Source organism: Engystomops pustulosus, chromosome 7, assembly GCF_040894005.1.
Source record: "Engystomops pustulosus chromosome 7, aEngPut4.maternal, whole genome shotgun sequence".
Taxonomy (NCBI): Eukaryota; Metazoa; Chordata; class Amphibia; order Anura; family Leptodactylidae; genus Engystomops; species Engystomops pustulosus.
Window position 1 is genome coordinate 83841095 of NC_092417.1, and position 27383 is coordinate 83868477.

Here is a 27383-nt window from a genome sequence, read left to right on the forward strand (position 1 = left end):
GAGCTCGGTTGCGGCGTTTCTATTGTACTACGCAGCAGTGTCCGATAAAGGGTTTCCGATAAAGCTAGCAGTTTATCACTGCTAAAAATGGGCTAGCGCTAGGAGCAGCTTACTTTAGTAATTAGAATATTTAGTAATTAGAGTAAACAGAGCCAATCACAAGCCAGGAGACTCTGCACTCCACCCAGCATGACGTGGTACCCTTACACGTCGATAGCAGTGGTTGGCTGGCCTGACCCTGGAATAGACTAGTCCCTTCCCGCGCAGCTCACATCATTCTCTGTCTGGATGCCATTAGGGAGAGAGCTGCTGCTGCTGGTCAGGGATAGCGTTAGGGTGTTCTATTAGATTAGTGAAGGCAGAAGTAATTCTACAAGAACCCAACAGCCCTTGTTAGGGCTACAATAGCGTCATATTTTTATTTTTTTTTATTTGCTTGTGGCTGGGCTTGCTGGCACTAGTAGTGCAGCTAGTACCATATTCAGACGAATTTGCAGGGAGACTTGCGAACGTTCTATTTCGCTCTTAGTGACACACATATCCATCTCAAATACCTAAGTGGGACAATTTATTAGGGGTTTGATTAAATTAGGCAGTCTGCCTATTTTTTTTTTTTTTCAAAACTAAAAGTCATCAGGCACAGCACAAAATCCAGTTGTGTGCTGTCAGTGTAGGTTAGAAACTAGGCATACAAGAACCCAACCGGCTTTCTTAGGGCTACAATAGCGTTATATATATATATATATATATTTTGTTGATTTGCTTGTGGCTGGCCTTACCATATTATGACAAATTTGCAGGGAGACTTGCGAACGTTCTATTAAGCTCTTAGTGACACACATATCCATCTCAAACACCTAGGTGGGACAATTTATTAGCCTCTTTCCCCCCCAGTCTGCCCCCTCCCAGGAAAATTTGGCATTTGAACTGGCATACTCTGAGGAACTGTTTTCTGGACCCTTCCCAGAGTCACAAACCACTTGTCCGGTTGCTGCTGAGCTCTTTTCCGATGCCCAGGTTTTCCACCAGTCGTAATCTGTGGGTGATGATGACATTGTTGACGTAGTGGAAGAAGTGTGTAAAGAAGTGTAGGACGATGAGGAGACACGGTTGTCAGACAGTGGTGAAGTTGTTGTCAGGGCAGGAAGTCCGAGGGGTGAGCAGACTGAGGGATCGGAGGATGATGAGGTGACAGACCCAAGCTGGGTTGATAGGCCGGGTGAACACAGTGCTTCTGAGACGGAGGCGAGTCCTCGACGAGAACAGGTTGGAAGAGGCAGTGGTGGGGCCAGATGGAGAGGCAGGGCCAGAGCTGGTGCAGCAGCGCCAAATGTTTCACGTAGTGAAGCTCCCGTGGCGAGGGCTAGATTTTCGGAAATCTGGAGGTTCTTTAAAGAAACACCGGATGACAGACGGACTGTGGTGTGCAACCTGTGCCACACCAGGATCAGCAGGCGTTCCACCACTACCAGCTTAACCACCACCAGTATGCGCAGGCATATGAACGACCCACTCAATGGAACAAAGGCCGTTCACCTCCGGCCGGGCACACCACTGCTTCTTCCCCTGTGTCATCTACTGCCTCTGCTAGTCAGCCCCCTGCCCAGGACCCCGGCCCAAACACCTCCCGTGCGAAAACCACACCTCCGCCTCCACGATCCTCCACAGCATCCACCAATGTCTCCATGCGCAGCGTTCAGCTCTCCATACCCCAGACGCTGGAGGTACAGTGCAACCCACCCACACGCCCTAGCCCTCAACGTCCACATCTCCAAATTACTTAGCCTGGAGATGCTGCCCTATAGGCTGGGAGAGACCGAGGCCTTTCGCAACCTCATGGCGGCGGATGCCCCTCGGTATTCGGTCGCCAGCCGCCACCACTTTTCCCGATGTGCTGTCCCAGCCCTGCACCAGCACCTGTCAGACAACATCATCCTTGCCCTGACCAACGCCGTTTCTGACAAGGTCCACCTGACCACGGACACGTGGACGAGTGCTGTGGGCAGGGCCACTATATATCGCTGACGGCACATTGGGTTAACTTGGTGGAGGATGGGACCGAGTCTGACCCTGGGCTGCTCATATACTGCCGACGCCGAGGATTGCGGGGCCTACCTCGGTTCAGGTCTCAAAGGCCTACTATGCCTCCTCCTCCTCCCACCCCTCCTCCACCTCCTCCTCCGAATCACCATCCGTGGGCATGGCGCCATCAGTCGGTAGCTCTACGCACAGCAGCAGTGCCGTCGCTAAGCAACAGCAGGCGGTGCTCAAACTGCTGAGCCTAGGCGATAAAAGGCACACCGCCCAAGAGCTATTACAGGGCATCACGGCGCAGACTGATCTGTGGCTGGCACAGCTGAACCTGAAGCCAGGCATGGTTGTGTGTGACAACGGTCGTAACCTGGTGGCGGCTCTGCAACTCGGCAGACTGACACATGTGCCATGCCTGGCCCATGTGTTAAATCTCATAGTTCAGCGGTTCCTCAAGACATACCCCAATCTGTCTGATTTGCTCACGAAGGTGCGCCGCATCTGTGCGCATTTCAGGAAGTCCAGCAGAGATGCTGCCACTCTCAGGGCAGCGCAGCGCTGCCTCCAACTGTCCGCTCACCGACTGTTGTGCGACGTGCCCACGAGGTGGAATTCAACATTAACCATATTATCCAGAGTTTACCAGCAGCGCAGAGCGATTGTAGACTGCCAGATATCAACTTCCACCAGAACTGGCCAGAATCAGGTCAGTCAGCTTCCTCAAGTCTGCAATGAGGAGTGGACGTGGATGTCTGATATCTGTCAGGTGCTGAGTAACTTTGAGGAGTCAACACAGATGGTCAGTGGCGGTGCCGCCATCATCAGCCTCACCATCCCGCTGCTTGGCCTGTTGAAAAACTCTCTGGTCAGCATGAAGTCAGAAGCTTTGCGCTCGTCACAAGAGACGGGGGAATAGGATTCCCTTGTTGATAGCCAAAGCACCCTCAGGTCTGTTTCTCAGCGCATATAGGAGGAGGTGGAGGAGGATGAGGAGGAAGAGGAGGAGAATGTTGGTGAGACAGAAGAGGGGAGCATTGCTCAGTGCTTCACTGTTCAGCATGTATGGGCAGAAGAAGAGGAGTTGGAGGAGGAGGAAATGGACAGTCAGGCCAGTGAGGGGAGTGAATTCTTGCGAGTTGGGAGTCTGGCGCATATGGCAGATTTCATGCTAGGCTGCCTATCCCATGACCCTCGCGTTTAAAGAATTTATTCCAGCACCGATTACTGGGTATTCACTCTCCTGGACCCAGGGTACAAGCAAAATCTTTACACTCTCATCCCTGGAGAGGAAAGGAGTGTGAGAATGCATGAATACCAGCAGGCCCTGGTGCACAAGCTGAAACAGTATTTCCCTTCTGACAGCGCTAGCGGCAGAGGGCATACTTCTGCGGGACAAGTAGCGAGGGAGAGTAGGCGAGCAGACAGCTTGTCCAGCACTGGCAGGGGTACGCTTTACAAGGCATTTGCCAGTTTTAGGTCACCCCAGCAAGACACTGTCACCTGTCCCCAGTCTCGGCAGAGTAGGGCTGATCTTTACAGAAAGATGGTGAGGGAGTACGTAGCTGACCATACCATCGTCCTAAATGATCACACAGCTCCCTACAACTCCTGGCTTTCAAAGCTGGACATGTGGCACGAACTGGCGCTGTACGCCTTGGAGGTTCTTGCCTGTCCTGCCGCTAGCGTGTTGTCTGAGCGGGTTTTCAGTGCAGCTGGTGGCATCATCACCGATAACCGCACACGCCTGTCGACTGACAGCACTGACAGGGTGACGCTTATCAAAATGAATAAAGCCTGGATTTCTCAGGATTTCCATTCTCCACCAGGTGAAAGAAGCTCAACCTGAATAATGTATGCACTCCTCCTCCTCATTTTCCTCCTTCTCCTCCTCTTTGTACACTAAAGCAGAGGAAACTGGCTATTTTTTGCCAGGGCCAACTGGCTCTAGCTATAGTACTCTATGTATTTAATTTTTCTGGAGGGCCACATACAGGCACTCAATCTATTTAATTTTTCTGGAGGACCACCTACCAGCTCCTTGGTTTGAAAACTTTTTTGGACTGCCACATACAGGCACTATCCAAATTTAATTGTCTCCATAGCATTCTCCACACGTTGTCTCCATTGCTACCTCCACACATCATCTCCATAGCTGCCTCCCAAAGTCGTCCATATAGCTGCCTCCATACATCGTCCCCTTAGCAAACTAGCAGTGTCAGGCAGAATTTTGGGTTGTTTTCATGGCTTTCACATCAAACTTGTTAACTTTGTCGCCACCCTGCTGTGTTATCCACAAAATATACTGGCAAACTTTTATCATTTACCGATATTATTTCACCGCTTCTTGCGCATCTGTTTACATTCCCCTCACCCGCCATAACCAAGACTTCTAAGAACCTTTTGTATAAGATCAAGTGTAGTACAGTTCTTATAAGTGCTTTTTGTAGCCCCCGCCTGCTTTGAAAATCATAATTTTTTCAAAGTAAACGCTTCTAGCCCCCAGGCCCATTTTGGGTGGGGAGGAGCCGAGAGACAGGGGCTTGGACAGACGAAAGCTCGCCTGGCAGCGGACCGCCAGCTCCATCCCAAGATTAGGCAGCCTCAGAGGCATCCATGTATACTGCCCCTGCTGTTTCCTGTCCATTTAGCCTCCACGATCCTCCACAGCGTCCACCAATGTCTCCATGCGCAACTTTCAACTCTCTATACCCCAGACGCTGGAGCATGAGAGGATATGCAGCACATCATCCCCTTATCAAACGAGCTGTGTCAGGCAGAATTTTCGGGTGTTTCACCAGATACATAATGGAACTCGGCGCATCTGTCGCCGCCATGCTGGAGACCTGACGTTTCAATCATAGCAGAGCAATATGGATGCCCCATACTGTCGCTCTTAATCATGGAAGTCGTCTCCATGGTTGCCTCCACATGTCGTCCCCTTATCAAACGAGCTGTGTCAGGCTAATTTTTCGGGTGTTTCACCAGATACGTTATGGAACTTGGTCACTATGTCACCACCATGCTGTGTTATCGACTAAATATACCGTCAACCTTTTGTTCACACAGGAAATCATTTCAGCGCTTCTTGCTCACCTCCTTTGGTTCCTCTCTGCCACCCATTGGTTTGAAGCCTGAGTCCATTTGGGGTATGTAGCCATGACACTCTCTAGCCTGCCGCTGCCTCTGCATGCCGTCTTCTATAGTGTCAGGGTCAATTATTGGATGTTTTAGATGCTATCTAGCCTCATTCGGTCACTCTGTCATGGCCATGCTGTTGCCCATAATTTGGGTATAATGGCGTGATTAAGCAGCCTCAGAGGCATCCATGCATGCTGCCCCTGCTGTTTCCTGTCCATTTCCGTGGTGTTTCCATCATTTTCTGAGGTTTCAAGGTGTTTGGCCAAGCTTCCCTGTGCAGACCCTTGAAAAATGCTCAAGTCTCCATTTGACTTCAATGGGGTTCGTTATTCGAGACGAGCACTCGAGCATCGGGAAAAGTTTGTCTCGAATAACGAGCACCTGAGCATTTTAGTGCTCGCTCATCTCTAGTGACAAGTCCTCTTTTACTCTACAGACAGTACAGACAGTGCTAGCATCATCTTGTCTTCTTACATAGCTAAAGCATAACGTGAAATATGCTACAGGAATTCTATATAGTTCTGCATGGATGTACTCTCACCATTTTGCCATATGTATTTCAATAAAAACTTTACAGTGAAAAATACACACACATACATACATACATATATATATATATATATATATATATATATATATATATATATATATATATATATATGAATGCTTTCGGAATGAAAAGAGTCAATTATTAGCCTCCTCTTCTAAACCATCTGCTTTGTAGTTCAGAACAGCTTTCAGAAACACTTCAGTACAGTGGAAGGAGCAAAACATGAGACATAGAAACTTTATCTTAAACGGGTTTTCTCCCTTTTTTTGGATGCTCCCATAGACTTGAATGGAGAGTGGCCATGCTCTGCATTAAGCCACAAATAGTATACAGGAAAATATACTATCAACCTAATTAGAGGGATGTTGCCGTATTAGGACAATCTATTTCGGCTACATACAGCCTGGTCCCCGCTGCTTCTGTCCAGCAGGGACATCCCTCCTTGCTGGTCAGTTTAACCCCTTATCTGCCACAATCAAGCAGGGGTCACTTCCAGGACCCCCTGCAATGCGATTCGAAGCAGCCGAAGGTCAGATAAAAACCTATCATGTACAGTCCAAGACTGGGTCTCAAAGGCAAACTGTCAGAAAAGATACTGACAGATACAATACATTGCAGTACATAAGTGTATTGTATGAGGGATCAAGGTATCTCCATTGTGATTCCCCTTGTGGGACAGTAAAAACAAGGGCTACCAGTCCTTATGCATTTATATATCTGATGTACTTTTCATATATGTATTGGATCTTTGAGATATTACTATGTGAAGGGAATGGCACTGAATGGCAGATGAACCTTATCATGGACCATGGCCAGGTCATTAATTGCATATATGTATTTTAATGTGTTTGCTGCGTGTCAATAATAAAAGTGTCTATTGGATTTGCAGAGTGCTACTGTGTCCTTGTTGTTTATGTGACTAAATTGTAGGACTACTTTGCACCCCTGCTGTGTGCTCACTTTCTTAGGTTAATCATTGTTTACCATCATCATCTGCACTATTTATTTTATTCCATAAATTAAAAGCTTCAAAAGATTTTGATACACTTTAAAACTAAAGGCGGTCCCCTACTTAAGAACACCCGACTTACATACGACCCCTAGTTACAAACGGACCTCTGGATATTAGTAATTTACTGTACTTTAGCCCCTGACTACAATAATCAGCTGTAACAGTTATCACAGGTGTCTGTAATGAAGCTTTGGTGTTAATCCTGGTGACAATCCTACATTTTTAAAATCAAATTGTCACAAAGACCCCCCAAAAAATTTGGCTTGGGCTATAATTGTAAAATATACAGTTCCGACTTACATACAAATTCAACTTAAAAGCAAACCTACAGACCCTATCTTGTACGTAACCCGGGGACTGCCTGTATATGAATTTTTTAAAAAATCCAAAAATTGTGTGGAAGCTGGTGATCACATTCAAATGAGGTTTACAAAGACGGTTTACACTTAAACACTTTACACAAACACTTATAATGATGCCTCATGCTCACCACTGTGTGCAGAGGTCATGAGCCAGCCGCACTAGAGCACAGTTAGTTATAGAGCTGGTCCTATTCCAGGCGTTCATTTACAATTGACATGGTCTCACCCGCTGTTGTCAGAGGGCCCACAGCCTGTTTTATGTGGCCCCCCATACACAAAAGGTCATGTGCATGAGGCCGAAGTGGGAGAAAAGTAAGATTGATATGTTGTCACATTCTGTAAAGCAGAGCTCTATATGTTATGAGTCACACACATCAGCAGCACAAATCTCACCTGTGTCCTTTACCCCTAGTAACTTCTTACAATATATCAGTGTAGGAATTGTGCCTTTCTGCATATTAAATTGTCATTTAATAAGTTTTACCTTATGCTCTATACGTTCCCATAACTCTGGAAAGGTGAATTACACTTAGGCTGTGTAACCCTGTGAGCGTCTGTGTGCTAGCAGTAGCTATAGGCTCTAGAGGAGTGTGTATCTGGATGTGTTTGCGGTTCTAGTATAGGAGTCTCCAAGACGTAAATTGCTGTGGTGGCAGCTGTGGTAATTATATGGAATAAGTGTGATACTGTATCATGGAGGGGAGTGGCTCTGTGTAGTAACTTGCCGTAGACACGTATGTGGTAGAGGGGTACATAGGGTGGTTATGTGCCCATTGGGCTGTGCATGATGTGTAGTGTCTGGGATTCTGATACCAGGGGCGTTGCAAGGGTGGCAAAAGATCCGGGGCACGGGCCCCAATACATGTGTATCGAACTTTCAGTAATACCCCTTCCTGTACATAACCCTCTCACATTAGGTTGTTCCAATAACAATGTTACTGATTGTATATAGAGCTAGAGAAACACAGGAGAAATCCCTTCTTGTTACATTCGGTGACTGTAGGTGACGTGTCCACTACACTATTAGGCCTGGAACTACCACGTCTCCTCTTTAGTCATGTGTCCTTCCTGTGGAGTTCACCACACAGACTTCTTATATCATTCATTGTCCCGAAATCTTGATTCTCGGAAGACGCGTTCACATGTTGCAGTTACAAATGCATCGCAATCAGTTTTGAGGTGGTTATAGGGGCAGTTTGGTATTTTAACAAGTGGACAACATTTGTGAAACAGGTTTCCCCTTAAAACTCATATTCACCTGGTCAGATCAGGTCTTTTACCTGTTAAACTGCACCTAAAACCACCTCAAAACTGATTGTAACTGCAAAGTGTGAACACACCCTGACAGTGTTATCCTGCTGCTGCCCCTAACACCCTCCCAAAATACTGTAAGGCTGGGCGCAAAAGTTTGCATTTAAACAAATACAAGATACCCAGGCTCGTTATCGATCACATGCGTTTCACTGGAAACTCATGTGAGATCAAACCGAGGCCCATCCTACTGCCATGTGTGAACACGCCCCAAGAAATGTCCCCACATAGAGCCCCCCCCCTGTAATGTCCCCACATAGAGCCCCCCCCCTGTAATGTCCCCACATAGAGCCCCCCCCCTGTAATGTCCCCACATAGAGCCCCCCCCCTGTAATGTCCCCACATAGAGCCCCCCCCTGTAATGTCCCCACATAGAGCCCCCCCTGTAATGTCCCCACATAGAGCCCCCCCTGTAATGTCCCCACATAGAGCCCCCCCTGTAATGTCCCCACATAGAGCCCCCCCTGTAATGTCCCCACATAGAGCCCCCCCTGTAATGTCCCCACATAGAGCCCCCCCTGTAATGTCCCCACATAGAGCCCCCCCTGTAATGTCCCCACATAGAGCCCCCCCTGTAATGTCCCCACATAGAGCTCCCCCTGTAATGTCCCCACATAGAGCCCCCCTGTAATGTCCCCACATAGAGCCCCCCCTGTAATGTCCCCACATAGAGCCCCCCCCTGTAATGTCCCCACATAGAGCCGCCCCTGCAATGTCCCCACATAGAGCCGCCCCTGCAATGTCCCCACATAGAGCCGCCCCTGCAATGTCCCCACATAGAGCCGCCCCTGCAATGTCCCCACACAGAGCCGCCCCTGCAATGTCCCCACACAGAGCCCCCCCTGTAATGTCCCCACACACAGCCCCCCCTGTAATGTCCCCACACACAGCCCCCCCTGTAATGTCCCCACACACAGCCCCCCCTGTAATGTCCCCACACACAGCCCCCCCTGTAATGTCCCCACACACAGCCCCCCCTGTAATGTCCCCAGTAATGTCCCCCACAAACACGGGCCACAGATCTTTTGACCTAGCGACGCCCATCTGATGACCCCTCCCCTCTCCATAGAAAATAATGCTGCACGGCTGTAATCAGGCAAAGACAGATGCTCTATCTTTTATGCGGCCACGGCTTGGAATGGTGAACACTCATTGTGCTCACCATACCGATACCGGGAGCCATAGTCTACGTTGATGGTCGTGTCAACGTAGCCCAAATCTGTATATACACATGACAATTTCCATCCGTGCACGTACATCATCGTATTTGTACCGTATAAAATACTGTGGGCTGGCAAATGATTGTTGGCGGACCATTGGCTGAATGCACCCCTACTGGTGCTGGATACTGCATTTATATACAGCAGCATACGATGAACAAGCGTATGCTACCTGTATTTTAGACGTCCCCATAGACTTCTATGGGGCATATGCAACGGAAATACTGGAAAAAATAGGACATGATCAATCATTTTAAACAGCTCACTTATGGTATGTTACGGTACAGTGAGCAATAGGGCCATGTAAATGGATGGCCGTATTGCCCATTGAAATGAATGGGGCACGTATGCTTCCTGTACATACGGCCATTTTCATATGTTCATGTGAAGTAACATGCATGAATTTGTAGTGTATGCACAGCTATGCTATTCTGTCTAGAAAGCACTTTGTTAGGTAAAGTATTGAGTCTCTTTATGTGAATGTTTCCATTCGCTGACTTCAAACAGATCACAATGTTGAAGAATGGAAAAGTATATCTGAATATACTGGTATTTCTAATACTCACTACAAAGCTCTCCAGGCAGGAGACCAGCTGGCGCACGCATGGCTCCAGACAACTTTGATTGCGTTTGACTTTTTGAAAAGATGTGTCCCTCAAGATCTGGAAAGTAAAAGGGTTAAACATTCACTAAAAATTTTTTTCCCCAATAAGAAATTCCACCTCAATACACCTTATACAAATAAACTAACCCTGCACTACAATGACAGACGTCTTCAGCAGCTGTGGGATCTAAATTTAGGAAAGGACATGATGACATCCTCCCATAATATATGCCTCAGAATTTACACAAAAAAATTCAAGCAACATATTGCTAATACAGCTTGTTATGTCACTCACTGACAAGCAGTGAAATCTAGGCATCATTAGGTTTTGGGAGAATTTTTATTCAACTTGTTGATCTTTAGCAAAAGCTGTGAGATTGGGATGGAAATTTGGAGATGACATTTAAAGAAGAAGACCTCCATTCAAGCAGAAAACGTCAACGGTTTTAATGCATCTATGTGTTAAAAGTTACAGGACCAAACCCTGCGGCTGCTCTATTTCCAGACATTTACTTACTTTAAGCAGCTTCATTTTCATGGCAGAGGTGATTGTTGTAGGAGTAACAAACTGAAAAGATGGAGCAGCATTATTAGGATACTGGACAGGGAACATGACAACCATCCGCACCCTGTGGTTTCCACAATGGACAGTTACGGAGCAACTCCGGTTCATTGCATCCATCTGTAAGGAAAACAGGAATTTATAAAAATACAATTAGCAAATGTTAATGTTTTAACATTGCTATTATAAAAGTATTACAAAAACAGGCATTACATCATACAAAAATATATTGCAAAGACTTATTGTCTGCTGGATGGGACTGTTACATTTAATACTGTGCTTTTGCTGCAGTTCAGCTGGTAGACAGGGAGTCCATGCATCATATTTGTGTAAGAATTCCTAACCTTTGCAGTGTGTGCAGTTGGTGGGATAAGATCAACATCTGTTTCCAGGGGCTACTTTAGTACACAACTACTACTGTATTACACAGCTGAATTTCTACAAGTAAATACACATCATGCACAGTTAGTCTAAAAGGGAGCTGACAAGAACTCACCTCAATGTTGACGTTGCGGATATGCACATTTATCAAGGAGAATTCCTGCTGAAGTGTCTGGGGGAGGCCAAGCTGTTCAGAATTTCCGATCACTATGGGAGTGGAGGGAGATTCTTCATCAAACGCCACTGGTCCCAAAAACCAAATAAAATATTTAATATTGAGTAACCACACAGCTAATGGGGACGTTCATTTCCACTGGCAGTTGCATCTGAATGAACAATAGTTAGTTCCTAAGCATGACTTCTTGGACAGAACTGTGGTTGTTGTGAACATCCTGGCAAAAGCCTCAAACATTGAAGAGTTCTGAGCCCTAAATTCCCCCCTCAGAGTTCCTATGTTAAACATCTCTCAATGTATCTGTAAATGGGGGTTAAACCAAGTCAGAGATTGAAGCTATTTAGAAGTCCCTCTGTCATAAAAATGTATCCATTTCACATAGTTGGAAGTCTTGGTCCAGGTTAGCAAAAAATCTGGACATGTACCTGAGAAAAGGCTACATGCACACCTGCACTTTTTTCTGAATTTTATATTGATTAAATAAAGCAAAGAAGATTTTACTTAAGAAGGAGTGCTGGGCCATTCTTTCCTCTTTTCAGCTCGTTTAAAGAACCCATACACATTAACGTGTAAAAATACTCAGGTCTGTAATTGTGGTTCAGGCTATCCCATAGAAGTCTGTAAGAACGTGAAAAATTAGGATGCCACAAAGGCGTCATCCAAGTGTGGTCCATATTGCAGATCAGTAGCTGGGCAACACAATTATGTAATCCTTTAAAGATGACCTGTCACCAAGAAATTGTGCACTAAAGTAGCTCCTAGTGCTAAAACAAACACAGCAGTGTTACAATGCTAGCATTCTCTCAAACTCTCAAAGCTGTCTGGTGTATTCATGAGTGGATGGTCCGAGTCGCTGCCCCGTCCCCGAACCGCCCCGCTCACTCCATAGGCCGGCAGCAACTGTCCCTAAACCCGCCCACAATCCCACCCCCTCATGAATATATTGGACAGCTTTGAGAGCGTTCTGGCGTTTACATTGTACTCCGCCACAGTGTTAGATAGCATTATCAGTGGTTTCCGATTACGCTATCATTCTGACACTGCAACATTTGTTTTAGCACTAGGAGCTGCTAACTTTAGTAAGAGGCTCCTAGTGCCAAATTTCTGGGTGACAGGTCCCCTTTAAGGGGTTTGGAGAAACTAGTGACAGCATTTGGCAACTTTCCAGACAACATCTTGATGATGCAGACACTTTTTTTTTCTGATATATAGCTCAGAAACGGAATATACACTATTGATATACAGACTGCCAAAATGGTCTGCCTTTCACATTGTTTGGTCTTGGAAACAAGACTCAAGTATCAGCCATGTTTCCAGACTAATCAACCTCAGCCATCTAAACCAAACGCATTTGGAAGCTTAAAGTAGAGCTCCAGTTATTCCAGAGCAGTCTCATAACTCACTAAGATACAGTGAGATTGTTTTACATGGTTATGGTCAGTCCGGGAACTCTCAACCAAATAGGATTTGTCCAAGTGTTACACTTCCTGACCTGTCTACGGGGTGTAAACTGATGATCTGTTTTACATGGTGTAGACACATGGGAATGCAGTGACCTCTCAGGGATAGGTCTTAATAATTGCGTACCCTCATCTTCTGAGGGGACAGACAACTGTTCTTGAGGTTGCAGGGACTTTTCTTGTTCTGGCATCAAAGATCCATCCAGCAATTCATCAACTGGCTCCATGATATCATTAGCACACAGCTGGATATAAGAACAGGAACAGTAAAGTAAGGGGAAAACAATCCAATGTGTCCAACCCTAAAAAAATTACTCGGTTAAGCCTGCTTTTACCCTATTAAGACCATCATCTTACCCTTTGAAGCTGAGCATCCACCCTCCACATCCTTAATGTCTGGTCTCGTGACCAGGTCACTAACTGACAGTCTTTAAGTCCTAGAAGTGCGAACAGAATTACAAATCAAAGCAGATAACCAAAATTAATACAGTACTGTATATATTACCACAAGTATACACTGATAAAAATGGACCATTTACCTCTAGAAATAAGAGTCACTGAGTACATAAATTATAGTAAATATCCTCTGCTGATCTTGAGATATGAACTTTGTTAAAAGTCCTGAGCTGCACCTACTATTTTGCCGATGTGCTCACTTTTATTTATCCAGTGATTTATAGTTAGAGCTGCACTCTGAGTTGTGGTGGTGGAGTCATTGAGGCAATTTTTTTCTCAAAAACTTTGACTGACAAAGCTTTAGACTAGAGCAAAGTAACAGCAAAGTAATTAATCAAGGGGCGTCCAATGTAACAATGCAGTCATTTATTTACAATAATGACCTCACTGAAATCCAGTGGTCATTTCTTTTATTAAAATATCATTTTTATTGTAAATTAAAAAATTCTGTGTGGAGTCCGAATTTCTATTTGTCAATTAAAAATCATGCAGCCAAGTCGGAACGTGTCTAACATACCATTGGGGCATAGGTGGTTGACCATTTTTGTATGTAGAGATTTCCTCAACACCAGAGTATTTATACAAAATACGCTGGTACACTACACTGTGTTCCAAATTATTATGCAGATAATATTTTCTCATATTTTCCAAAATTACCTATATGAATTGCAGTCATTGAAATTTTCCAGTCAGCAACTATTTGAGTATAATTGAAATATTTTTTTAAACAAACTGCCCATGATAACAGTGTATTTAAAAAAAAAATTTAAAAAAAAAACACTCAAAATGCATGGTCTAAATTATTATGCACAGCAGAGTTTTCAACCTTAAGAACAAAAAAAATGGTCATTTCTGACATTATTAGCATTAGCAGGTTATTACAAACTGAAATCAAACCATTTTCAAGTCAAAAATTTATTTTAGGTGATGTACAAAAGAGCTTCTGAACACTGTAATCCATTGAATTTGTCAGTTTTTGGATGTTTTTTTGCTTCAATTGTTTTGCATGAGGACAGAATACCCTCCCAGAGCTGTTGCTTAGATGTGAACTGCCTCCCGCCATCATAGACACTCCTTTTGATGATGCTCCAGAGGTTCTCAATGGGGTTGAGGTCAGGGGAGCATGGGGGCCCACACCATAAGTTTGTCCCTTTTTATGCCCATAGCAGCCAGAGATGCAGATGTGTTAATTGCAGCATGAGACGATGCATTATCAGGCATGAAAATGATCTTACTGTGGAATGCACAGTTCTTCCTCTTGAACCATGGCAGGAAATGCTGTTTGAGAAACTCCACATACATTATGGAGATCATCTTTACCCCTTCAGGGAACCTAAAGGGGCCGACAATCTCACTCCCTATGATTCGAGCCCAAAACATTACTCCACCTCCTCCTTGTTGGGGCAGTAGGGGTGTCTATCAACCAGCCATCCTCCACTCCATCCATCTGGACCATTGAGCGTTGCACGGGCCTCATTGGTTAACAAAACAGTTTTAAAGTCACTCTTCATGTATTGTTTGGCGCACTGGAGCGTTTCTGCTTGTGTGCAGTGGATAGAGGAGGTCGACAGTATGGCTTACGCACAGCTGCAAACCTGAAGGACCCTGCATCTTGTTGTTCAGGGGACGTTGGAGGCACCGACAGCTTCAAAAACATGTCTGCTGCTATGACAAGGCATTTTTGCAGCTGCTCATTTAACCTGACGTAAATTGCCGACTGGAAAGAGTCCTCATGTGCTGTGAATCAGCTACATACTTCTTGATGTGCGATGAACACGATGAAGTGTCTTGTCAAAGTTGATTGTAGTCATGCCTTGACCTAAACACTCCACAATTTGTTGCTTCTTAGCAGCTGACACATCGTTTTTCTTTCACATTGTGGCTGAAATGTAGGCTGCCTAAATTTTTGGCACTAGGAGCTGCTTACTGAAGTAAGCAGCTCCTAGTGCTTGATCAAACGCCGCAGTGTTAGAGTGATAGCCTTACCGCAAACCTGTCCGACGTAATCATGAGGGGGCGGTCCGAGGCGCTGCCTCTTCCCCGGACCGGCCCGCTCGCTCCATAGGCCGGCAGTGACTTTGTACCCCGCCGCAGTGTTTGATATCGTTACCGGAGGTTTCCGGTAACGCAATCAATCTAACACTGCGGCGTTTGAACAAGCACTTGGAGCTGCTTACTTTAGTAAGCAGCTCCTAGTGCCGATAAATTGGGTGACCGGTCCTCTTTAATAATGTGGGACAGACTTCTGTGCGAATAGGCAAATTAGACAAGACTAGTTAAGGTGTCTGCAATTGCTTTCAGTGATATAAAGAGCCCAGACACACATCACCATCAATGAGTTAAACTGACAAAAGAATTGTTACCTTATCACTCCTAAACACTTTTTCATAATAATTTGGAACACAGTGTGTACAGACTCAGATTGCCATCTAATGGTAAAGCAGTCCAGAGTAATCAGAGTCTGTATAGTGCACCAGTGTATATTGTATAAATACTCTATATAAAATGGTCAACCATCTATGCCCCAATGGTATGTTAGACATTCCAACTTGGCTGCATGATTTTTAATTGACAAAATGGAAATAATGCCTCCATGCAGAAAACGAGAATTTTTGGCAATAAAAGTGATGTTTTGATAAAAGAAATGACCAATGGGTTTCAGTGAGGTCATTATAGGCCTTTGTTGTAAATAATTTGAAAGGCATAGATAATCCACTTAACTGTATCTATTGCAGTCATTTATCACATTCCTTTTTATTCTGATTCGGGGGTGGTTATTATTTACCATGAACACCAGAACAATCATATACCCGGTATGTGCTGAAAAACCCTAACTCGGCTTATACTCAAGTCTATAAAAAATTAAAATTAACATTGTACTCACCTTTCCGACGACCCCCATAGGTCCTCTTGTGCTTCCGAAGCTCCAATGCCTCCTCGGGTTCTTACGCTCCTCTTCAGATCCCCTCGTGATGCCAGAGGCTCACAAACAATGATGTCAGCAAGCAAGTGACGTCATTGTGTGTGCTGGACGAGCGTGAATACCCGTAGAGGAGCCGAAAAAGACCAAAGAACTCGAAGAGGATCGAAGCAAGAAGAGGACCTACGTGGGGCGTCAGAAAGGGGAGTTTCTTTTTACAACAGGGGGACTTGCGGCCTATAGATTACAGGGGCGGGCAGGCTATACAGTACAGCGGCGGGCAGGCTATATACTGGGGGGCTGTGACCAATGCATTTCCCACCCTCGGCTTATACGAGTCAATAGGTTTTTCCAGTTTTTTGTGTTAAAATTAGGTACCTCGGCTTATACTTGGTTCGGCTTATACTTTAGTATATACAGTAAATAAAAAAATAAAGAAATCAACCTTCTTTCTGCTTTCTCCACTGGAACTCCAGCACCACATCATCATGTCCCACAAAGATGTGCACTGGGGAATGAAGATCATAGACGTTCCATAGCAGAAGACTGTTCTCTCTGCGCAGCTGGGGCACCATGACAGTGACCAGGCCATTGCTGAAAGGCTGAGATGTAAAAATAAATGAACAGATTGCAGGACGGCTGCTTGTCAGTTGCCCACACAGATCCATGAGAAAATCTAGGATACAGTCATCAGTCAGTCATATATTTCTGGAATATGCAGAAAGATTATAAATTGAGCCAAGGTACAGGACTCCAAGTCTATGGACAAAGAAGAAACTGTACATAAAAGCCACCACACAGTTCACCGATTAGAACCTTTGGATTATGCTTCATCTTATTATTATAATTATCTTTAAAGCCTAATTGTAAAGTTATAATAATAATAATAATAATTCTTTATTTATATAGCGCACACAGATTACGCAGCGCTGCACAAAGCATGTCAAATTGGTCCCTGTCCCCAATGGGGCTCACAATCTAAACAACCTAACTGTATGTTTTGGAGTGTGGGAGGAAACCGGAGTACCCGGAGGAAACCCACGCAAACACGGAGAGAACATACAAACTCTTTGCAGATGTTGACCTGGGTGGGATTCAAACCCAGGACTCCAGTGCTGCAAGGCAGAAGTGCTACTCACTCAGCCACCGTGCCGCCCATGATTTTACCAAATGAGTACAGGCAGTCCCTTACTTAAGAACACCCCACTTACAGAGGACCCCTAGCTACAAACGGACCTTTGGTAGTTGGTAATTTACTGTATTTTACCCCTAGGCTACAATAAACAGCTGTAGGAGTTATAAGAGGTGTCTGCAATTAAGCTTGTTATTCCTGGTTCTTATGACAACCCAACATTTTTAAAATCCAATTGTCCCAGAGACCAAAATAAATTTGTGTGGAGTTACTATTATAAAATAAACTGTTTCGACTTACCTTATATACTCGAGTATAAGCCTAGTTTTTCAACACAAAATTTGTGCTCAAAAACCGTAACTCGGCTTATACTTGAGTCAACTAAAAAAAATAAAGTCAAAACTCACCTTTCTGACATCACCTGTAGGTCCTCTTCTGTCTGGGACAGTCTGAGACAGAAGAGGACCTATGGGGGACGTCGGAAAGATGACTACAGTGTTATTTTTTTTCCTACTACAGGGGCTGGGCAGGCTGTATGCTACAGGGGTTGGGCAGGCTGTATGTTACAGGGGCTGGCAGACTATATACTGGGAGGCTGTAACCAATGCATTTCCCACCCTCGGCTTATACTCGAGTCAATAGGTTTTCTCCGTTTTTTGTGTTGAAATAAGGGGTTTCGGCTTATACTCGAGTCGGCTTATACTCGAGTATATACGGTACATATAAATTCAACTTTAAGAACAAACCTACAGAACTCATCTTGTACGTAACCCGGGGACTGCCTCTATATGGGATTCCATGGGATTTTTAAAAACAAACAGAACAATGCCTACTTTGTGCTGCTCATCCTTTTCTTTCCAAAGTTATGGCATTTTCTGTTCTGAAAGTGTTTTACAAATCTTTCTCACCAGAGGTAAAGTAGGCGTAGATTAATATCTGTCAGTCTACCCCCTTAGGTGCCCACTTTTAAAGTAATTTAGCATTAAATCAAAAAAATGAAGTCTATAGCCTGTTCTGTGTGAGCAGTAAGGGTTAATAGCTTTTTTTGCACAGAAGTGATAGTGTTGATGCTAAATTGGGAGAGAGGAGCAGCATGAGGTGCGGAAAAAGAAAGTTCTGTAAAATCACAGACTGCAGTGAAGGGACTGATAGGGAACAGGGAGAGAGCTCTATCACATGACCACCTCCTCTGTGGACTCACAGGACTGTTCAGCACAGGCAGAGAAAGCAGCTCCTGCAGCAATGTTGTAATCTGAGTGCTATAGCAAGGAAACTGCTGCATATAGGTAATAAAGATAATAGGAAAAGTGGTTTTAAATCCCTAGAGTTATTGGAAAAAAAATACCTTTACAGTTACTCTTTAATGCACCATTTGTGTAACATAGATTTTATATTTATTGCTCTTTAGGCCACTTTCACAAGACCTGACAAGCATAAATGGCCAACAAAACATTTAAAAGTGCAAAAAGGTATAATCATGCATTATTCTTACCGTGTAACGTGCTTTCCAAACAGGCACTTGACAAGCTAAGACATTGAGACACTTTCGTGGCTGCCGAGAATCCCAGAACTACAAGGGAAAAGATCATAAGATCATCAGTGGTTTAGATGACCAATAATCTTCTTACTTGGTAATACATTTGCAAGATGTACCCCATGTATCTGATCACATGAAACCACAGCATGCCTCCATGGACCCCATTCCCTCCCATACGATTTCATGTGATCAGATACATAGAAGGTGTACACATTGCAAATTTAACAGGACCTTAGATGACACCACCCTGGTCATAGTAACAGAGCTCCCGTACCATTTCTTAGCAGTGAGACCGGTCAATCAGGAACAAGAAAGCAAGGCAATTCAAGTAAAATTTACTAAGCAGGACTCACATCAAGTGAGTTGCACAGAAGTTTACAAACTTAAAAAAGCCCTGTTGCCTGGTGATTAAACCTTGTTTTCTCCAGACAAAGAAAGTGCCCTCCCATCTTTTGATTTGATTTAATCTGGAACAGCTTTCTACCATAATTTTTGTATGGACCATTCGTAGATTTAAATAAATTAATCATAGTCGTCTCTTTTCCAGACTAAATAAATCTAGTTGTTTTAATCTTTCCACATAACCGAGACCCTCCATACCCCTTATCATTTTTGTGGGTCTTCGTTGAACCCTCTACAGCTCCAGTGCATCCTTTTTATGGGTCGGTGCCCAGAACTGGACAGCATATTCCAGGTGAGGACAGACCAATGCCTTGTACAGTGGTAATATTACATCCATATCCCAAGAGTACAAACCATTTTTTATACATGACAAGATCCTACTGGCTTTAGAGGCAGCTGATTGACATCGCGTGATGTTATTTCATTTATGATCTACTAATACCCCCAGGTCCTTCTCACCAAGGGACTCTCCTAGATTTACTCCCTCAAGGACATATTTTGCCTTTGGATTATTGGCCCCCAGGTGCATAACCTTACATTTAACCACATGGAATCTCATTTGCCAAGTGGATGACCAAATACTCAGTTTGTGCAAGTCACCCTGCAGCCTATGAACATCCTCCATAGACTGTATTACACTACACAGCTTGGTGTCATCTGCAAAAATAGACACAGTGCTATTAATTCCTACCTCTATATCATTAATAAATATATTAAATAGTAGTGGGCCAAGCACAGAACCCTGAGGTACACCACTCATAACTGGTGACCATTCCGAGTAGGAATCATTGACCACAACTCTCTGGATACGATCCTTCAGCCAGTTTTCAATCCAACTGCAAATGATTTCTGCCAAACCAATAGACCTTATTTTACCCATCAGGTGTCTATGAGGGACAGTGTCAAATGCCTTTGCAAAATCCAAGAACACAATATCCACAGCTGCTCCTCCATCCATACATCTACTCACCTCTTCATAGAAGCAGATCAGGTTAGTCTGGCTACTTCTATACTTAGTAAAACCCATGCTGGCTGTCACTTATTATACCATGTGATGTCACATACTCCAGTATATAGTCTTTTACTAACCTTTCTGATATTTTCCCCACATTGGAAGATAAGCTTACAGGCCTGTAATTGCCTTGCGAAGTTCTAGAGCGTTTTTAAAACATTGGCACAACAATCGTCTTACGCCAGTCATTTGGCATCGTACCAGACATTAGGGAATCCCTGAAGATTTTAGCCTAGATTGGATCATGTCTACATTCAGCCAGCCTAGCATGATGTAAACTTTTTATTAAAACATTGTAAATGCAATTCAAATGTGAAAATAGCTTTTGGAACACATTTTGTCTAAGAAGCTACACCGACAGTAAGGGCTCATTCAGCAGTGTGCCTTTTGCGTTTCTTTAGTAATGCAGCCGTGTGATACAGTCCGTATTGTATCCGCATCTGTTTTTTTCATCCGTATGTTATTGATTCTTATTGTGGACATGACAAAAGCTGATTACATATGGTTTAAAAAATGGATGTGGATATAATACACACTGTATACGCATACCAAACGTCTACATATTTAGCATTTTCTTATATATTTTCTACCCTACCAAGCTGGTTGCCTAGCAACATTGGAGAAAAACAGACCACATAAGGATGTCATCCATGTGCCATCCATTTTTTTGGCGGATCCATCAACTTCTATGGTGGTCTGTGGTCCGCAAGTGAGAAAAACGTAGTCCATGCTGCAATTTTTTTCTCACACAGTTAAAAAAAACTTTCATATGAAAACAGATAGCATATAAATGTCAAAAACGCCCGTCTGTATGAGCCCTTACGCTAAGCACAAGTGGCACATAGAGGTAAATGATTTTTATACGCATTGTATTCATTGTATAGTATGTATTCAGTGTTTTTCCTATATACTCTGTTGTTTCTAGTTTTTTTTCTCACAAACTGTATTGTGCTCCTTTTTCTCCTGAATCACAAAATGATGACCCATATTCAAGTATTGCATGGGAGTGGATATTGATCCAGGAACATTACCTTAACAGAGTTGTCTTGGCTTGAAGTTGCTAGGACATATTCATTGTCTGGATGCCAGTCTAGTCCATGAATCTTATACAAGTGGGCAGCGATGTACTCCACTGCAGTGCTCGGTTTCTGGAACGATAGGGCAAGATGCATTTAGTTAGGAACGGATGCATTTCTTTAGCCACAAAAACCTATTATTAATACAGAGATCAATGATAAAATGCAAGCCTAGAATCTGAGCCAGACCCTTCCCGGCACCCATCGAGCCTATAAAGATAACTAACCCTCCGATCCCAAATCCTCACGTCCCCGTCATGACTTGTGGCAAGACAATTTGTATTCTTTTTGTTCCACTTCACCTGTGAGGCACCAGCTGTAAAAGGCAAGCAAATCATTAGTTTTGTTACAGAATACAGTTGCTTCAAGTAGAATTTGCATAGTAATACCTTGTAAACCATAGTACAATGGATTGTAAACATAACCATCAAGTGGTGAATAATGAAAATGTAGGCTTTCAGATTTACTATAAGGTTTTTAAAGACATTTTAATGTAGTCCCTCCATATTCAAAGGTCTGTATGCAGCAGGAATTGTAAATGGAAAGATTATCATTACTAGGAATCAAATATGTTGAAGTCTCTGTGTGTGTTACGTTCAAAACACATGGACATCAAATATTTGGATTACTTTCTTAAGATGTTTTATAGCTCTTTCAACCTTCTGGGTGCGTTCACACATTCAGTTTTTGATATGAAGTTTCCAGTGTCTAAACTAGGAGTGGAGTGAAAAAAAATAGGAGTAGCACCCCTTGTCACACATCATGATCTACCCCTGCTTTTGGCTTCGAACACTGAAGCAGAAACACTGCGCCCCCAGTCTTGTCTTTGTGAAGTAAAAAAAATGAGGTTATTCAATCCGGTTGAGATCAGGTGTATGAATTGGCCACCAAAAAAAATCCCATTATCTTACAGTGAATCTGTCAGCAGGATTTGAACCCTCAAGTAATCACATCATTGTGTATGGCTTTTTATGTACCAACCCAAAATAAAAGGCTCCTTTATGCCTCATTTATGTACCTCTAAATATCCATTTTGGGTGTAAAGTGTTAAAGGCTGTGGCTGCCCAACTGTAATGTCAACCTGATCCTTTATGCCTTGTTATTCATGGCCAGACATGGATCACAGCATTTTCTTCAATCCACAGCTTACCTTATATACTCGAGTATAAGCCTAGTTTTTCAGCACAAAAAATGTGCTGAAAAACCCAAACTCGGCTTATACTCGAGTCAAAAAAATAAATATATCTAAACTCACCTTTCCAGTGACCCCCTGTATATCTTCTGTGCGATCTGTCCGGCAGCGGCGGCAGGCTATATTCACTGGGGCAGGGTCTGGCAGGCTATATACACTGGGGCAGTGTCTGGCAGGCTATATACACTGGGGCAGTGTCTGGCAGGCTATATACACTGGGGCAGTGTCTGGCAGGCTATATACACTGGGGCAGTGTCTGGCAGGCTATATACACTGGGGCAGGGTCTGGCAGGCTATATACACTGGGGCAGGGTCTGGCAGGCTATATACACTGGGGCAGGGTCTGGCAGGCTATATACACTGGGGCAGGGTCTGGCAGGCTATATACACTGGGGCAGGGTCTGGCAGACTATATACACTGGGGCAGGGTCTGGCAGACTATATACACTGGGGCAGGGGCTGGCTGGCTATATACACTGGGGCAGAGCCTGGCTGGCTATATACACTGGGGAGGCTGTGACCAATGCATTTCCCACCCTCGGCTTATACTCGAGTCAATAGGTTTTCCCAGTATTTTGTGGTAAAATTAGGGGCCTCGGCTTATACTCGGGTCGGCTTATACTCGAGTATATACGGTACTTAAATTTTGTGCATGTGCTCGATCCTAGCGGTGACTGGAAAAGGCTAACACTCAGCAGCTGATGGGTTGTATTTATCACATGTTAGCAAATCACTGGTGTATACCCACCTACAGCAGATAGGGAGACTGCTGGTTTTCTTGTGTCTCTGAAGGAAGAAAAAAAAAACAAAGGAATAAACTGTGCTTAAAGTTCTGTGTGTTTTCTTTCCCCTTAAAGGGAACTTGCCAGCAGACACTGACCAACCAGTATGATGTCAAAAAGGTTAACAGCTTCCTGTTTATATTTCGTTCATGGTCCAGCATGGTGGCCCCATCTGGAAAATCTAGTTTGAAGTGAGATATAACATGGTTGTATAAAGTCAAGGAGGTAGAGAGTTCAGCAGTGAAGTCACATTCCCCTTGCCCAAGACTCTCCCCATCATTTTAATTGAATGCCCCTGTCCGGAGACATAGCTTACAGTCTGGCACGTCAATCTATGGCAATCACCGAAAAGAAGGTTTCTGAGGCAGTGAGAGCTCGACATTACAACACTTTCCACCTCTGTGACAACCAATTTACATGCCACTTCAAATATGATTTTACTGTTGTTAATGGGCTTCACAACTACTGGTAGAGGCTTATAAGGTTTATTTATGTTGACGGGTTCTATTTCATATAAACTGACCCTTTTACACCCATTACACAGCTTAAAACTACTTAAAATGCCGAGTAACTTATTGTATCTTTTCACAACCATCAAATCTTTCTTTTACACAATTCATGATAAATGATTCTTTAAGTACAAATTTGCACTGAAGCAGTAAATAGGAAAAGTATAATTTTAAGAGTTTTTTTAATGATCATGTCCGTCTTCCAACCTCTGTGAACAAGTGCATATGATAGAAAGGTTCTAAAAGATGCTTACTTGACATCCCAGATGTAAATATAGGTGTCGATAGAGCTGGTGACCAGAATATCTGGGTCATAGATTGACCAGTCCAGGTCACTGCAGAGGACAAAGAAAAACTACTTTCAGTATGTGAGTCTTGTTACCTAATTATGAATTAAAAATAAATTAATTAACTGACCTGATGACTCGCGTGTGTCCCTGCAAAGAGGTGGCAATGTCTCCACAATTGTCTCTCCACTGATAGAGGTCTACTCGCTGGTTACTCTGGAACACAGAAGGAAGACTACAGAGATAGGATCACCCTGACATCAGAATAGATAGGAGAAAAGTATCCGTTTCACACCTCTGACACTCCTTAAGGGGCATTCCAGGAATAAGCATAATTCATATTTAAATACCGTATATAATCAAGTAATAGCCGACCCGAGTATAAGCCGGGACCCTTAATTTTACCACCAAAAACTGGGAAAACTTATTGACTCGAGTATGAGCCATGGGTGGGAAAAGCATTAGTCACGGCGTCCCAGTATATAGCCAGCCCCCATGTAGTATACAGCCAGCCAGCCCCCATGTAGTATACAGCCAGCCAGCCCCCATGTAGTATACAGCCAGCCAGCCCCCATGTAGTATACAGCCAGCCAGCCCCCATGTAGTATACAGCCAGCGAACCCCCATGTAGCATATAGCCAGCCAACACCCAGTAGTATATAGCCAGCCAGCCCCCAGTAGTATACAGCCACGGCTCCTCTTCTTTCTTCTCCTTGTTGTATTAGCCAGCAGAGATGCGCCCAGGTGATCTGCCGGCTAATACAGCAAGGTGAAGAAAGAAGACTTGTGTATAAGCAGAGGTGAGGTTTTTCAGCACATTTTTTGTGCTGAAAAACTTGGCTTATACATGAGTATATAAGGTAGTTCATTAAAATATAAGCCATTATGTAATTAAGAATTAAAATGCTATTGGACGTTTAATGAGCCCTGTGACTTTGTCTCTGTGGAGCGGACACAGGACATGAAGATGGCCGCTGGTCACATGTCCTGCACCTGCCTGGGCAGGTCATGTGATCACCTCTATACTTGGCTGAAGTTGGTTGGTTGCAGTTGATCCAGTATGACCAGTGCTGTGGTTATGTGCAGTGATAGCAGTTATACATCATTACTATGGTAACAGAGCAGGACAGTCTGTTATATAATCACTAGGAGAAGAGCATGAGAGGGAGGAGCCGTTAGTGAGTACTAAGAGATCATGGGACTTGTAGCTGTAGATGACGGCCAACTTAGAGATAACTCCGCCAACTTGAGAAAAACCATGATTTCATGAAATCATAAAAGAAAACCATTTAAGCTCTGTATTGTGATTAATGACATTGAATTTAGTTTTATTTATTTATAGCATTGTGCGATTTTGTATCAGGAGTTCATATTCCTGGAATACCCCTTTGACCAACCTATCTGCATACATACATTAATATCTGTTAAGTAGATGTCCTAACAAGTGTTGTGCATTTTTATGACTCGGCAGACCCGGGTAGGACGATGACTGCATGGACCACAGGGGACACGTATCAAAGTTTACAGGAATTCCAAGATCTCTTCCTTTCATAAGCTGTAAGTGCTTCTTTCTTGCTAGTCCCCTGGACCCCAGTTTTTCGTGTTTCCCATCCCCCCCTATGTGTCTTCCCTCCCTCTCTTCTTCTTTATATACCTTACTGATTCTGGAACTTCATTGACATACTGCGACAGTCACATAGTGCTTGGTGTATTTTGTTCTATGCTCCATGCTGTGAATTTATGCCTTTACCTCTAATATGCCTGCCTATCTGATGACATACTTGATCCTGTGTGATCAGTCAAATTGTGCTATTTCTTACTTGTAATTTTCTTTTCCGGTGCCGTGTGAATGTAGCCTGATACTGCATCAGATGAATTATCCAGAATCAGACACAATGGGGGAGATTTATCAATCGGTCTATACCAGAATCCTGGAGTATTTTCAGACCATTTTTGTGCAGTTTTCTGATAATGGGCGCAATGTAACATGGGTGCATGAATATTAAGTCTGTGTGCCAAAAAATTCATATGTAAACTAGCCCAGTTGTCAGCTACCCCAGATACATCCTCCAGTGTGATTTATCTGGTGCAGACTGTGGAGTCAAGCTCTGCGTTGGTCTTTTCACTAACACTTTTTATACACATCCCTTAGTGCTTACTCTGGTGCAGCAGAAGAACCTGGTTCTACACTGCACTGCTCCATGTCCCACGTACCTCCATCGGACCCCTCGTTTTCGTGATCTGTGGGGGTCTCAACACTGAGTCCCTCACTGATCAGCAAGTTAGGCCCTATCCCGTGGATAAGGCCTAACTTTACTTCATAGGAAAACCCCTTTAAAGCTATAATAGTGAACATGGGGATATCTATATTAAAGAAGTCTTCCATACTGTACAACAAGCACAATTGCACACTGGTATGTGTTCCCTAAAACAGGATCTGTTCTTCCTTTATCTTCTAATGGCTTTGTTTAGGAGAAAATTGTCTTAAAATTATGCTAATGATGCTCAGGAGCTCCTATGTACATCACAGAAGCCTCTTCTGGCTCCGTCTGAGCCAGACTCGAGTCCATACGGCATACAGCGGGATACTTTGCCTCCTTCTGTAGTAAGTATACTTCACACATCCTCCCAACATATACTAACAATGGAAGCTTAAGCTAATATGTCAACATAACATTAGGTTGTGATAAAACCCTGCTAGTTATTAAAGATGGCGCACATCCCATATGGTAGCTGTCCGATAGCTGTCTAATGGTTTGCCGTTATATACGTAGATATAACTAATGTGTGCTTTACCTAGATCAAGAAAATGAATCATTCCCCTCCCACCTGAAAACCTCAGGCATCCCCATGAAGCTTATTACAAGTTAGTACACGTAGCCTTTATCCATAACAGTGCAAATGGAAAACGGAAAGGAAACTTACAGATGCAGCAAAAAAGTGAGCACAGCTGTCATGGGGATTCCACTGTACTGTGCCGATGTCCCATTTGCTTTGCCGTGCTATTTTTCTGGGGCCTTCATTGGGGGTCTCTAGGCTTACAATGTACAGGAAACGGCGACTGTTTCAAACAAAAATTATCATTACAAAGTTATAAGACCACATTTATTGAAACAGAAGAATATGAAGAAATCACTCAATGGGTGCTGAAACTGCTGGTATTATATGACTTTATTGGTTTATATTATGGCAAAGGTATGTTCTTACCATAGTTGCTTTGGAGTCTGGAAAAAAAGGATACTTATTGCACACAAAAAAAGAGTTTCTGTAGC

The 27383-nt window shown here is 43.7% G+C and overlaps 1 protein-coding gene across 3 annotated transcripts in view; it reads right to left on the reverse strand.

Annotated features, from left to right (window-relative positions):
- The window catches only part of WDR59 (WD repeat domain 59), a 51020-nt gene that overhangs the window by 20561 nt on the left and 3076 nt on the right, over window positions 1-27383 (reverse strand). For 2 of the 3 annotated variants that reach the window (XM_072117130.1, XM_072117132.1), the window contains exons 3-15: window positions 27037-27172; window positions 24242-24327; window positions 24079-24159; window positions 23282-23319; window positions 21569-21657; window positions 21297-21413; window positions 18807-18884; window positions 16628-16784; window positions 13164-13243; window positions 12934-13051; window positions 11287-11414; window positions 10746-10910; window positions 10191-10286 (exon numbers count right to left, since the gene is read on the reverse strand). In XM_072117130.1, coding sequence (XP_071973231.1) covers window positions 10191-10286; window positions 10746-10910; window positions 11287-11414; window positions 12934-13051; window positions 13164-13243; window positions 16628-16784; window positions 18807-18884; window positions 21297-21413; window positions 21569-21657; window positions 23282-23319; window positions 24079-24159; window positions 24242-24327; window positions 27037-27172 — 1369 coding nt within the window. The remainder of the gene's footprint in view (window positions 1-10190; window positions 10287-10745; window positions 10911-11286; window positions 11415-12933; window positions 13052-13163; window positions 13244-16627; window positions 16785-18806; window positions 18885-21296; window positions 21414-21568; window positions 21658-23281; window positions 23320-24078; window positions 24160-24241; window positions 24328-27036; window positions 27173-27383) is intronic. The other variant, XM_072117131.1, reaches the window with a different exon arrangement.